Genomic DNA, 14,066 nt, shown 5'->3' with positions numbered 1-14,066 from the left:
TGAAAGGACACATAGTGTACAAGACCACTATTGTAAGAACTGAAGAAAAGGTTTAATCACAGCAGAAAACATTGTTTGATGGTTATGAGGGTAGGGAGGGGGCAGAGAAGGGAATTCACTAACTAGATAGTAAACAAGAATTATTTTAGGTGAAACAACAACACGTAATACAGGGGAAGTCAGCACAGCTGGCCTAAACCGAAAGCTAAGAAGTTTCCTGAATACAACCAAACACTTCGGGGGACAAAGTAGCAGGGGCGGGGGTTTGGAGACCATGGTTTCAGGGGGCACCTAGGTCAATTGGAATAACAGAGTTTATTAAATAAATATTCTGCATCCCACTTTGGTGTGTGGCTTCTGGGGTTTTAAAAGCTAACAAGTGGCCATCGAAGATAAATCATTTGGCACCCCAGCCCACCTAGAGCAAAGAGAATGAAGAACACCAAAGACTCAAGGAAAATACAAGCCCAGGAGACAGTAAAGGCCACATAAACCACAGACTCCATCAGACTGGGACCGGAAGAACTAGATGGTGCCCGGCTACCACCAGTGGCCACCCTGACAGGAAACACAACGTTTTGCATTTTTCTTGCTATGTGTACCACCTGGGATTTTTAAACAAGCCACTTATATTTACGTTATTAATTACATTTAGATTAATCATGTATTTGAACTTATTTTCATCATCTCATTTTGTTTTCATTTGACCATGATTTTTCTTTCCTTTTTTTCCCTGTTCTTTCCTGACTCCTCCTGCATTGATCAGTTTTTTCTTTTTCCACTTTACTCTTTCTTATATTGTGTTTCAATTCTCTATTACTTAAAGTTTTTACATATTCTTGTATTTTTTGAACAGTTTAAAGGTAACTAGTATCTATTTTTTTCCTTAGGTCAGGAACCTTACCTTTTCTAAATTTCCCCTTCCATTTCTATTATTACCGTTGTCTAGAATTTCAGTTTTAACTTTTTATTTTTGTGCATATATATTTTGCATTTAATTCTTTTTTATCCACATATTTTACTAATTTGGCTTATTATTACTTATTTGGAGCTGAACTTCTTGGGTTTGAATCTCAGATCTTCTTATTAGCTGGATAAACTTAATTTATTTGACCTCTCTTTGCCTTATCTTCTCATATATAAAAAGAGAAAAAAAATTTTACCGTATAGGAACCATATAGAATTCAGTGAAGTAATTCCATAGTATCTATCACATAAGATTCAGTTAGTCATGTCATATAAAGAATTTAGAATAGTTCTTGATAGATAATAAGCACTCAGTAAATGTTGGCTGGTTGTTGGTCTTGCAGAATTCTATAATGAGATCTCTGGCATCTTCTGCAAGACCAGTGATGTATTCATCAGAAATACCTTTTTTCAACAATCGATGACTGTACATTTGGACCTCACCAGATGGATCACACAGGAACCAAATCAAGAGGTAATGGAGATCAGTGTCATCATTGAAGACAGAGCCAGTGGGTGACTGTGCAACAGACCATCAATTGCTCATATGCAAGTTCAAGTTGAAGCTGAAGACCATCAAAGCAAATCCCTGGGGGCAAAAGTATGACCTTGAATACATCCTGCTTGAATTTAGAGACCATCTCAGGAACAATTTGAGGCAGTATACATTAATGACAGAAGACCAGAAGGGTTGTGGGATAATATAAGAACATCATACATGAAGAAAGTGAAAAGTCATTAAAAAGATAGGAAAGAAGGAAAAGATCAAATTGAAATATTAGAAAAGATATTGAAACTTCCTCAAAAGTGCAAAGTAAAGTGAATGGAAAAAATGACCAAGTAAAAGATTTGAACAGAATATTTCAAAGGGCAGCTCAAGAAAAGAAAGTAAAATATTATGATGGAATCTACAAAGACGTGGCGTTAAAAACCAAAAAGGAAGAACACAATTGGCATTTCTCAAGCCAAAGGAACTGAAGAGAAAATTCAGGCCTCAAGTTGCATTACTGAAGTAATTGATTGACAAAAAAAAAAAAAGAGTGACGCAGAAAGCATCAAAAGGAGATAGAAAAAATACATAGTTATTGTACCAAAAAGAATTGGTCAGCGTTCAGACATTTTAGGAGGTACCATATGATCAAGAACCAATGATAATAAATGGAGAAATCCAAGCTGCACAGAAGATACTGGTGAAAAACTAGGCTCCAGGAAATGATAGTCTATCAGCTAAGATGCTTTAACAAATGGAACCAATATTGGAAGCGCTCACTCAGCTATGTCAAGAAGTTTGGAAGACAGCTCCCTGGCCAGTTGACTACAAGAGGTTTATATTTGTGCCCATTCCAAAAAAAGGTGATCAAATTGAATATGGAGATTATCAAGCAATATCATTATTATCCCATGCTAGCTAAATTTTGCTGAAGATGTTTAAAAAATAACTGTAGCCACACATCAACAGGAACTGCCAGAAATTCAAGCTGAATTTAGAAGAAGATGAGGAATGTTCCTTATATTCTGTCTTTTTGCTTGCTCTGGATCCTGCAGCTAGCTACCTCCTGTTCCTTTAACTTCTGGTACTTGTGACTTGAGCTTTCAGCTTCTGTTCCGATCTTGGGATTCGTCGATCTTCACAGCCTGTGGACAGGAGCCTGCTATCTGTCCTGCTGATCTCGGGTTCGCCAGCCCCTGTGGCTACATGAATCAGTAGAAGCCTTACTGTCTTGCCTGCCAATCTTGGGATTCATTGGTATTCACAGCCTGTGAGCAAGAGCCCTGCTTTCTGACCTGCTGATCTTGTGTTCACCAGCCCCAGTGGCTACATGAATCTGGAGGAACCTCTATCCTAATCCACGGACTTGGGACTTTCAGCCTGTACAATCACGGGATCCGTTTCTTTGATGTAAATCTCTCTCTATATATGTTTATATGCTTTACTGGTTTTGCTTCTCTAGAGAATCCAGGCTAAGACAGTTGCCTAGTCCTGCACTGTCTTCATGGTTTTGGTATGTTTGAGTCCGTTGTTGTAGCTATCGTGTCAGTTCATCTCATGGAGGTTTTCCCTCGTTTTTGCTGGCCCTCACTTTACCAAACATGATGTCCGTCTCAAGTGATTGGTCGCTCCTGATGGTATGTCTAAAATACATGAATTGCGGTCTTCGAAAATATTCTGTGATCCGCAGGGTTTTACTTGGCTAATTTTTGGAAGTAGATTGGCAGACCTTTCTTCCTATCCTGTCTTTGGAAGCTCAGGTGAACCCTGTCTACCATGGCGACCCCACTGGCATTTGAAATACTTGTGCCAGCTTCGAGCATAAAAGCAACATGCAAGCCACCACAGTATGACAAACTGATAAGACAGATGATGCTCCCTTTTATTACCAGCGTTTATGTGATTACCAATAAAGGATTTATTTCTTCATTAGCTGTTTGTCTACTCAATGTCTTATATAATTTTTGTGCTTCGAGTCTTTTATTACTGACTTTTTTTGAATTTAAGTTTTTTTTTGTGTGTACCATTTTGATTCCCTTATTTTCTGTATATTTTAAAATTATATTCTTAGTGGTTACATTGGGGATTACAATAATAATCTTAAATTTCTAACAGTCTATTTTGAATAACAACCTAGCTTTAATAGTATACAAGGTCTCTGCTCATATACATCTTCATTCCTTCCCCTTTGTATTGTTATTGTCACAGACTATATATTTATGCTCATTACGCTACATTTATAATTATTTTATGTATTTGCCTTTTCTATAAGAAAAAGAGACATAAACCAAATGAAAAGCATAATTGTACTAGTTTTTATATTTATCTATGTAGTTATCTTTGCCAGTGTTTTTTATTTTTGTCTTATGCCTTCAAGTTACTGTCTAGTATTTTTCCATCTCATGTAGCATATCACGTAGGGCAGACCTACTAGTGACAAATTCCCTGAACTTTTAATTATCTGGAAATGTCTTAACTTTCCACCATTCTTGAAGGATAGTTTTGTCAGGTATAGAATTCTTGTAGGACTTTAAATATGTTATCCCAGTGCCTTTTGGCTTCTGTGGCTTCTGAGGAACAGTTAGCATTTAATTTTAATGAGGATCCTTTGTGTATGACAAGTTGCTTCTCTCTTGTTGATTTCAAAATTCTTTGTTTTGGATTTCAGCAATTTGACTGTGTCACTTGGTAGGGATCTCTTTGAGTTTATTTTGCTGGAAGTTAGTTGAGCTTCTTGGATGTGTGTATCTTCTATCAGATGTGGGAAGTTTTCAGTCATTTTTTCAAATACAGTTTCTGCCCTTTTCTTCCTCTCCTCTCTTTCTGGGACCTCTGTGATGTATATGTAGGTACACTTGGTGGTGTCTTACAGGTCCCTCAGGCTCTGTTCATTTTTCTTCATTCTTGCCTACTCAGATCTGCTGTTGAACCCCTCTAGTGAGCTTTTCATCTTTAATTGTACTTTTCAGTTTTAGAATTAGTTCAGTTCTTTTTCATCATCTCTTTTTTTATATTCTCATTTTGTTCATAGTCATTTTCTTGATTGATTTTGTTACTTCATTGTCCATGGTTTCCTTCAGCTCATTGAACATATTTAAGGCAGTTCATTTAATTTTTTGACTGATGAGTCTGATATTTGGGCTTTCTTGGGGATAATTTCAATTTTTCTTATCCTGTGAAGTGAATGTGCCATAGTTTCCTGTTTCTTTGTATGTTTTGTAACTTTTTGTTGAAAACTGGACATTTCTGAATATTGTGGTAACTTTGGGAATATAATACTTCCAATTCTATAGGGATTGTTGATTTTTGCTCCGTTTTTGACTTTTCAAATTATATTTGCAAAGTGTATTTCCCTTGCTGTGTGTGATCACTGAAGTTTCTATTCTGTTATCTCTGCAGTCAGCATTCTAACAAAGATTTTCTTAAATGCCTGACTCCAAAAAGGGGGAAAAACACTGCCTTTAAACCTCCTTGGCAGATGCTTCTGGGAAGCTATTTCAGCTCACGGATTTGGAACCACAGCCAGGCTTTGTGCCAGCCCCTCAGTAATCAAAAGCAACAGTCAGAACACCCAGCCCTCATTTTTGTAAGACAAGGTTTTTGCTGTCCATCCTTACAGCAGCAGGCCACACCACAAACATGGAGTCTTGGGCTGCCATCTCCATGGCTGCATGCTGTAGGGCTGGGGATTAGGGGGTGGTAGCCCTACACAAAACATGAAAATTCATCAAATGTTACCAAAATTTACCAGCCTCTATGCCACAGTCTACACTGGATGCTGCAGATTTTCAACTGGACTCCAGAGTTCCAGAGCAGTTGCTCTGTACTGCTCGGTAGTTGTTTACATGGAGGGAACAATTCCTAGAGTTTCCTATTTAGTCATTTTCTGCGATGTCACCTGCTTGGTTCCTTTTTACATCTTCCTGTTTTTTCGTAGGCACCTATTTTGTTTCAGGAATACTATTCCTTTTTAAGTCTTTTTGTATATTTTAATTAGATTTATTTTAGAAACCTCTTCCGATTGCAGTATTATCTCCATTTTCTCATGGGTGAATCCCATCCTTTTCCTTGCCCCTTATTATTATTATTGGCCATGTATGATGGGATTGAACTTCCTTGTAGACTTTGTGGTTTTTGTCCAAGAGCTTGTCTGATGTGGACATTTTCTCTTGGTGTATTTCCTCTACTACCAGTGCTTCTGGCTCCAGATCAGGTTTTGTATTTTTGGCTGAACACTCACACCCTGAAGAGATAATGTAATTCCAGACCCCAAAATCCTATAATATGTAGACCTGGACTCCAAATTGCTTTAAAGAAGAATTAAACCAGTTTACAGTATCACCTTGCACTTCCAGTGTTAGCTATGATTATTTCAATAATTTATGTTATTTAATAGGTGAAAAGTGTGTGTTATAATTTCAATATGTATTTCATTTATTAGGGGCCCTCGTGGTGCAGTGGTTAAGAGCCGAGGCTGCTAACCAAAAGGTTGGCAGTTCAAATCTACCGGCTGCTCTTTGGAAAGCTTATGGGGCAGTTCTGTGTTCTGTAGGATCACTGTGAGTTGGAATTGACTTGACAGCAATGGGTTTTTTGTTTTCTTCTTTTATTAACACTTAAAGTGAGGATTTTTTAAGAATTGCCTCTGTAGTTCCTTTATAAACGATTGCTGGTTGAATTTTTCTTGTTTTTCTTTGAAGTCACACCTCAGTTTTTACCCATGTAATTACCCAGCTTGATGATCCATATTATTTACTAAATAAATTTTGACACTTTCCAAAAGTCAGATTTAGGGTTCAAGGATAAAAGGTATTTGAAAAAGTCTGCTATAGAATTTTGGCACCTCTTGAGTTATTCAAATTTAGCCTGTTTTCACATACTTTTTCTTTAATTGTACTTTAGGTGAAAGTTTACAGCTCATGTCAATTTCTCATTCAAAAATTTATACGCACATTGTTTTGTGACATTGGTTGCAGTCCCCACGGTGTGACAGCACGCTCCCCGTTTTCACCACGGGTTCCCTATGTCCATTTGTCCAGTTCTGTCCCTACGTGCCTTCTCGTCTTGCTTTTGGACAGGAGCTTCCCGTTTGGTGTGGTATATTCGATTGAAATTAAGAAGCATGATCCTCACCTGTGGTGTTCTTTGTTTTACAGGTCTGTGTAATTTTTGTCTGAAAAGTGCTCTTTGGGAATGGTTTCAGTTCTGGGTTAGCAGAGTGTCCAAGGGCCATAGTCTTGGGAGGTTCCTCCACTCTCTGTTGGACCAGTAAGTCTGGTCTTTTTTTGTCAATTTGAATTCTGTTCTACATTTTTCTCCTGCTTTGTCCGGGACTGTCTGGCATGATCCCTGTTAGAGCGGTTGTTGGTGGTAGCCAGGCACCATCTAGTTCTTCTGGTCTCAGATTGGTGGAGTCTCTAGTTCATGTGGTCTTTTAGTCCTTTTGGCTAATGTTTTCCTTGTGTCTTTGGTTTGCTTCCCTATCCTTTGCTTCAGGTGGGATGGGACCAATAGATGTGTCTCAGATGGCCACTCACAAGCTTTTAAGACCCCAGATGCTATTCACCAAAGTGGGATGTAGAACATTCCTTTATGAACTTGGTATGCCAGTTGACTTAGAGGTCTCCAAAGACTGTGGTCCTCAGGCCCCAGCCCCAGCTACTGTGTCCCTCCAAGTGTTTGGATGTGTTTAGGAAACTTCTGTGCTTTTGCTTTGGTCCAGTTGTGCTGACTTCCCCTGTATTGTGTGTTATCTTTCCCTTCACTGAAGTTGACACTTGTCTACTATCTAGTTAGGGATTTCTACTCCCTGTCCTTAGCACCCTCATAACCATCAAAGAATGCTTCTTTTCTGTGTGTAAACTTTTTCTCGAGTTTCGTATACTTTCTATGTCTACTATGCGCTTAGAGGTGAGATTCACGATTGTGGTCCTGAACCATTGCAGGAACTGAGTTTGCTTCTCGGTACTACTGCTGCGCAGCCAGCCTCCCCAAACTTAGTGGTTTAAGAGAGTAACCATCTTAAAGTGCTCGTGGACTCACTCATCAGAAATTCAGAATGAGCACAGTGGGAAGGGTTTGTCTCTGTTCCACGGTATCTGGGGCCTGAGCTGGGAGGACTTAAAGACTGGTGGTAGCTTGACAGTTGTATTTATCTGAAGACTCCTTCAGTCACATGTGTGGCTGTTGATGCTGACTTTTGGCTGGGACCCCAGCTGGGGGTGTCATCCCGACTACCTCACCTATACATGGTTGTTCCATATTGATTCTTGGGCTCCCTCTTAGTATGGTGGCTGGATTCCAAGAGAGGAAGCATAAGTGCATGGCATTTTGGCGATGTAGCTTTCAAAGTCACATAGCATCACTTCCGCTGTTTTTCTTAAGCCCACCCAGGTTCATGAGAAAGGAATGTAAATCCTATCTCTCAAAGGAAGGAGTGGCAGAGTCACACTGTAAGAAGGGCATGTGCGATAGGAGATACTGTGACCATTTTTGGAAAGTACAGTCTGCCACAGTTTGGAAACTAAATTACGTTCAATTCTTAGTAAGCCAGTAAAGGAAAACTTAGAACATTTTTTGGCAATAAAAGTTGAAACAAGATTTATTTTTTATTTTATTTAATCCCCTTTAGTTAGGTTTAAGGCACCCTGGTGGCTCAGTCATTAAGCACTAGGCTACCCACTGAAAGGTCGGCAGTTCAAATCCACCAGTGGCTCTGCAGGAGAAAAGACCTGGTGGTCCGTTCCCATAAAAACTGCCTGTTGCTATCGAGTTGGTTATAACTCATAGAGACCCTATAGTATACGGTAGAACTGCCCCAATAATGTTTCCAAGGCTGTCAATCTTTACGGAATCAGACTGCCACATCTTTCTCCTTTGGAGTGGCTGATGGGTTCAAACTGCCCACCTATCAGTTGGCAGCTGAGCGCATGGTCGCTGTGCCATGAGGGCTCCCTTCTGTGAAGATTACAGCCTAGGAAACCCCATGGGGCAGGTCTGCTCTGTCTTGTAGGGTCATTATAGGGTTGCAGTGAGTTGAAATCGACTCGATGGCATGATCACAATAGTTAGGTTTAATGTAAAGCCAGATTCGCTAGTATTTAGGTTTTGTCATGGTACTTGATCTTATTATATTCCTCTTCTGTCTTATTTTCTATTTATTAATAGCACTCTTTTCAAGGTAGCTTTTATATCACTATTTTTAATTTGCAGGTAAAGCCGTAAAATGTAATATGGATTCATCGAGAGATTCACCTAAAAAGAAAGTTGAAAAGAAACAGCAGTGCGTCTCTTTAAAAGGTGTAAAAAAGGTTGTATTTTTAAATTGTTTATTAAATATGTAGTTCTTAAATGTTAATTTTGGACTATCTTCCTTAAAATCTACTAGAAACCAAAAATATGTTCTCTTTTCAAAAACCCTTAACCATGACAGTTACATTCGTGAAAAAATACCGTTGCGCGTTTATTCTGAAAAAACCTTGTTCTTGGCCTAGTACAACCCTTCCACAGAATTGGGTATGTCTCTTCATTTTAACAAGGGTGTAAAAATCTGGGATTCTGGGAAACTCTTCTACTGAGATTCAAGTGTAACCTGTCCCTCAAGTCCTCTGACAAGACAGGTGAAAGTCATTGCAGGGAATTTTAAATACTCATTACCTGAAATGCTAGCTGCTTGCTATTTGGACGCTTCAGTCTAGTGGCTAAGCAACGGCGTTATCACCTGACTTTTCAATTCTTTGTTTCTGTGTATCTCTGTGTGTATAAAAATGGTCTGTGGTGGTTGCTTATGAAAATAATTCCCATGGAATTTTGGCTTCTAAAGAATACATATTTTGCTAGCATATATACTCTTTCTGAAAAATATTTTTTTACAGTATGTTGAATCGTCTGCATACTGGCCAACAAAAAGAGGCATAACCATTTATGCTGATCCCGTTACACCAGCAGCAAGGTATGATTTGAAAATTCAGTGATGATTTTGGGCTAGAGACTCAAGTGTAATATTTTTCTATACAGTGTTCTATAATATTGACGACAGGAAAATAGTTCAATTTCAAAAAAGGAGAAAAGGGTGGCCCAGGAAATTTTGATGAAATACATAATAAAATGCTGTGGCGACTGGCTAGCAGTGTAGTTGACGGAGAACTGACAGTGGCCGTAGAGCCTCCTTGTCTTCCTGCTTCTGTAACGCAGGCCCAAGGATGGCTGGAGTGGCCCTGTCATGGTGTAAAGGATGGGTAAATGTGGGCCAGATGGCAATGCAAGTTGATGGGTTACAAGTTTGTAGAAAGCAAAGGGTGGTTTGTTGTCTTTCTGAAGGTGAATTTCAAAGACTTTGCCTGTAACGCGGTCCACATCAAGAATACACATCAGTGACAAATGAAATCACGGAAGTGATGTAACATTACATCACTTCACGCATAGTATGAGAATTTAAAATATACCTCCATTTCTCCCTCACCCTGCCTTTATATTATTTTACTTATACACATGTTAATGGATCGTAGAGTACGTTGTCACCAGTTTTGTTTCAACAGTCAGTTATCTTTTAGAGATGTTAATAAGAAAAATATCTTACGTGTTTACCCGTGTGGTTGTCATCCAGCGCTCTTCACTTTTTTGGTATAGATCCATGTTTCCATCTGGTGTCATTTTCCTTCCACCTTAAGGACTTCAGTATTTCTTGTATTTCACGTCTGCTGGCGATGAATTCTTTCAGCTTGCATGTCTGAAAAATAATTCATTTTACTTGATTGTGTGTTAAAAAAATATTTTTGCTGGATATAGAATTCTAGGTTGACAGTTTTTCTCCCTGTGTTTTAAAGATGCTGCCCCATTATCTTCTTGATTATATTTTTTCCGATACAGAATCTGTTGTCATCTTTTTCTTTCTCTTCACAACATGTCTTTTTCTTCTGACTGCTTTTAGTATTTTCTCTTAAAGGCAATTTATTATATTCCTTGATTTTGAGCAGTTATTATACATCTGGGTTCCCTCATGTGCCTTGTGCTTCAAATTCATTGAGGCTCTTCGTTTGTATGTTTCTCTTTGGTCTTTTTTTCCCCCTATTTGGGATGCTTTTTCAACCATTATTTCTACATATATTTTTTGTGTACCATCTCCTCCTCCTCTGCTTCTGAGACTGATGACACAGCAAATGTCAGATCTTTTGATATTGTCCAAAAGGTCTCTGAGGTTGTTTTTTTAACTTTTTCCATCTTTTTTCTTGCTATTCTTCAGGTTGCATAACTCTACTGATCTGCCTTTATGTTTATCAACTCTTCTGTCATCTTCATTCTGACATTGAGCTTATCCAGGAATTTTTTTTTTTAATTTCAGCCATTGTATTTTTTCAGTTATAAAATTTTGATTCTTTTATTGTTCCTGTAGCTATAGAGTCACTGTGAGTCAGTGGCACCTAATGATAGTAACAACATAGCTATGCTGCTGAACAGATTACAGCCAATCTTCCAGACTAAGGCCGACTAGGAAGTAAACCCGCTGACCTGCTTCCAAAAATCAGCCAATGAAAGGGAACTATGTAGATCACAACGGTCCTATCCGGTTGTGTATGGGGTTACTATGAGTTGGGGGCCAATTCAACAGCAGCTAACAACAACAACAACATCTTTTCCCATTCAAGAGTGGTCACCTTTCCTTTATCTTATGAAGCATGATTATAGTACCTGGTTTCATTTGACTTTGATAATTCCCACTGGGGGTCATCCCGGGTTTGGTACTTGTTGAGTGTTGTTTCCTTTGACAGTTGATCTGATTTTCCTGGTTCTTTGCATGTCAGGTAATTTTGGATTATATTCTGGATATTTTGAATATTATGTTGTGAGACTCTGGTTTCAGTTAAACCTCTCTGGAGAATGTTGATGTTTTGTGTGTGTGTGTTTGTTTTAGTATGCCATCACAAGTCAATCAGGCTCAAGTCTCGGGTTCTCTCTCATGCTGTGAGGGTGGTGGGTGCAGTGATAGTTTGGTTTTCAAGCCTCTGCTTCTGCTTTAGGTCAGTTCTGCGTATGCTCAGATCGGGGAGATCTTGCAACTTGTGTTGGTTCATAAACAGAAATAGGAGGCTCCCCTTTCCAGCATTATTTTTTTTTAGGGTTTTCTTCACATTCACCATTTTTAGGTACCCCTTCTCCCTGTTCCTCTGGCCGGAAGGATGGGTTTTTCTCTTGGTGCCATGCCCAAGCGATTGGGGCCACTTCTGGAGCAAAGCTGCAAGAGAAATAAGGGAAAGCAACGAGAAGGCTATCCCCCCACCCCTACAGTCTTCGGACCACAGGTCCTCATTTCCACATTCCTCTGGCTGGAGATACAGGTGTTCTCTTGGGCCCTTAGGTGACGGCACTGCTGTTGACATTGCAGCAGGCAGCTCCGTGGTTGGAGCTAGCATTGGAGCAGGGCCAGAAGAAAAATAACCGTGGGGATTCCCTACACTCTCGGTTTTAAAGGGTCCTTTTTCTTGGTTTTCTGGTTAGGAAGAGGGAGCTTACTCCATATATATATATATTACATCTATACTTATTATGAGGAGCCCTGGTGGCGCAATGGTTAAAGCGCTTGGCTGCTAACCTAAGGGACAACCGTTCAAACCCACCAGTGGCTCTGCGGGAGAAAAGACCTGGCCATCTGCTCCCATAAGGCCTAGGAAACCCTATGGGACCGTTCTGTTCTGTCCTGTAGGGTCACTATGAGTCAGAATAGACTTGACAGCACACAGCAGCAACACTGCCTGTCAGGATGACAGTTTGAACCCACCCAGCGACTCCATGGAAGAAAGGCCTGGCGATCTGCTCCCATAAGAATTATAGCTCAGATAATCCTCTGGGGCAGCTCTGCTCTGTCAGGGGAGGGGGGGGTTGCCATGAGTTGAAATTGACTCAGCGACAGGTATAACAACACACTTGTTAACTCAGCTCCACATCTCAGGTCACCGCTAGGAGACAGAGAAGAAACTGTAAACATACTGTGGTTCTGGCTGTTTTTCAGGTTTCGGCTTCTTGCCCCTGTCGTTCTGTGCTTTGTGCAAAGTTTTTCATTATAATCGGTAGGGGAAAAAGAGATTGCAGCTGGCTCACTCCATCTGGTTCAGCACTCGTGGTGTCAGGAATTATTTTTCTACTTGAAGGGCTAATAAAGGTATTTTCAGAGTTGGGCTAAATGGGTTCACAAATTTTAATAAATGCCTTTTGGTTTTTAGCGTTTTATGTCAGAAGCCAAATGAGAAACCACTGAGATTGGCTGAGAAGAAAGAATATGATGAGAAGAATGGCTGTGTGAAGTAAGAATTTTTTATTGGCCTGAATTTTTTATTAAACTCATTGTAACAAAGTTCTAAGCAGGAGGAATTTGCATATGATTTCAGTTTTTCATTTCAGATGCGTTCATATTGGTTTAAAGCTCTGTTCCCATGTAGTCATTTTCTGTCTCCCTAATTCTGTTGAACTGAGAAATTTCATGAAATGAATTATATATAGCTGATCTTTCAGGGCCATTCACTTTATATGGGTTGGTGTTTGCTTTCTTCCTGATTTTTTGGTGTTAAATAGGCCTGCCATCTGCTGGTGAAAATAATCCTTCACAATGTGGAGCTTTGGGATTTTTTTTTTCCTGTCCTGTCAAGTTCACAAAATGCTGTCAGGCTACCGAAGTGTTAGAGTTCAAGCATTTCAGAGGTGGGTAGGTTCTGATAAATCTGCTAATTGACCTGGGATGACTGGGGGAGGGTGTGGACTGCGCAGCCATTTGGGCTACCCAGGTTCCCCGAGCCCTCACCAACACCCCATCACGTCGTCTTAGCTAGCACGTGCCCTGCGGCATTCCAAGGCCAGGGGCTCTGAAGGCTGCTGTGGAGCCCACAGATCTGGGGGTGGCTCTTAGTGCACCTGATTTGACCTCTTCTTCCAGGATAACCCTTAACCCCAGTAACTGAAGGATTTTCTTGTGACAGGTGGTTATTTTCCTTGGGACTAAAAGGCTTTGCGTTAGCCATGCAGCTCATTTCTTTCTTTTATTACTTCAAATTATAACCCGATAAATTAATCCTGAAATATTACATTGTATTTCATTTTTGTATTGGAAGAGCCTGTTTCCTAACCTGCTGAATGTCCTTTATTTAGAGCCCATTGATTAAACGACATCAGTTATTCTGTCAGTCTCCTCTGAGTCTCAGAGGACCTTGAAGTGGTTCAAGATTAAACAGCAAAGAAGGCGAAAGGTAGCTGGTTTCTTAGAAACATGGTGGTGATGGAGTGATCATGTGATCGTTCTCCTTGACAAGAGCAGATGGTTCTGGGACTGGCTGGGCTGTGTCCCAGGTCTGCTGAACCATGTTTATGTCAGTTCTGCTCAGAATAGTGAAGGCAGCCTGAAAAGGAGACAGCCCAGCTTCTCCTCAAGGACAGTCAGTCAGGGATTGGCAGGTGTCATATCCCCGTAAACTTAACATGTGATTATAATAGCCATGATGTTAGGAAAGAAGACACGGTGACCTTGGCTTGTTGCCAGAAATCCTGCCTGACCTTAAGGGTCATCTTAAAGGCTGGGTGTCCACGTAGCGCCCTCTCTTTGAGGTCCATTGTTTCTCTCACACTG

General features: G+C 40.0%; 1 protein-coding gene across 6 annotated transcripts in view; it reads left to right on the top strand.

Annotated features, from left to right (window-relative positions):
* Positions 1 to 14,066, top strand: part of TDRD12 (tudor domain containing 12) — a 119,604-nt gene that overhangs the window by 47,168 nt on the left and 58,370 nt on the right. For all 6 annotated transcript variants that reach the window (XR_002787310.2, XM_010596104.3, XM_010596103.3 and 3 more), the window contains exons 8-10: positions 8,669 to 8,766; positions 9,331 to 9,407; positions 12,673 to 12,753. Coding sequence is in view for 5 of the 6 variants with exons in the window: in XM_010596104.3 (XP_010594406.2) it covers positions 8,669 to 8,766; positions 9,331 to 9,407; positions 12,673 to 12,753 (256 nt within the window). In the remaining variant the exon portion in view is untranslated. The remainder of the gene's footprint in view (positions 1 to 8,668; positions 8,767 to 9,330; positions 9,408 to 12,672; positions 12,754 to 14,066) is intronic.

The sequence above is a fragment of the Loxodonta africana genome, chromosome 21 (assembly GCF_030014295.1).
Source record: "Loxodonta africana isolate mLoxAfr1 chromosome 21, mLoxAfr1.hap2, whole genome shotgun sequence".
Classification (NCBI taxonomy): Eukaryota; Metazoa; Chordata; class Mammalia; order Proboscidea; family Elephantidae; genus Loxodonta; species Loxodonta africana.
Note: the sequence above shows the minus strand (reverse complement) of the source record. Positions and strands in the feature narration are given on the sequence as shown.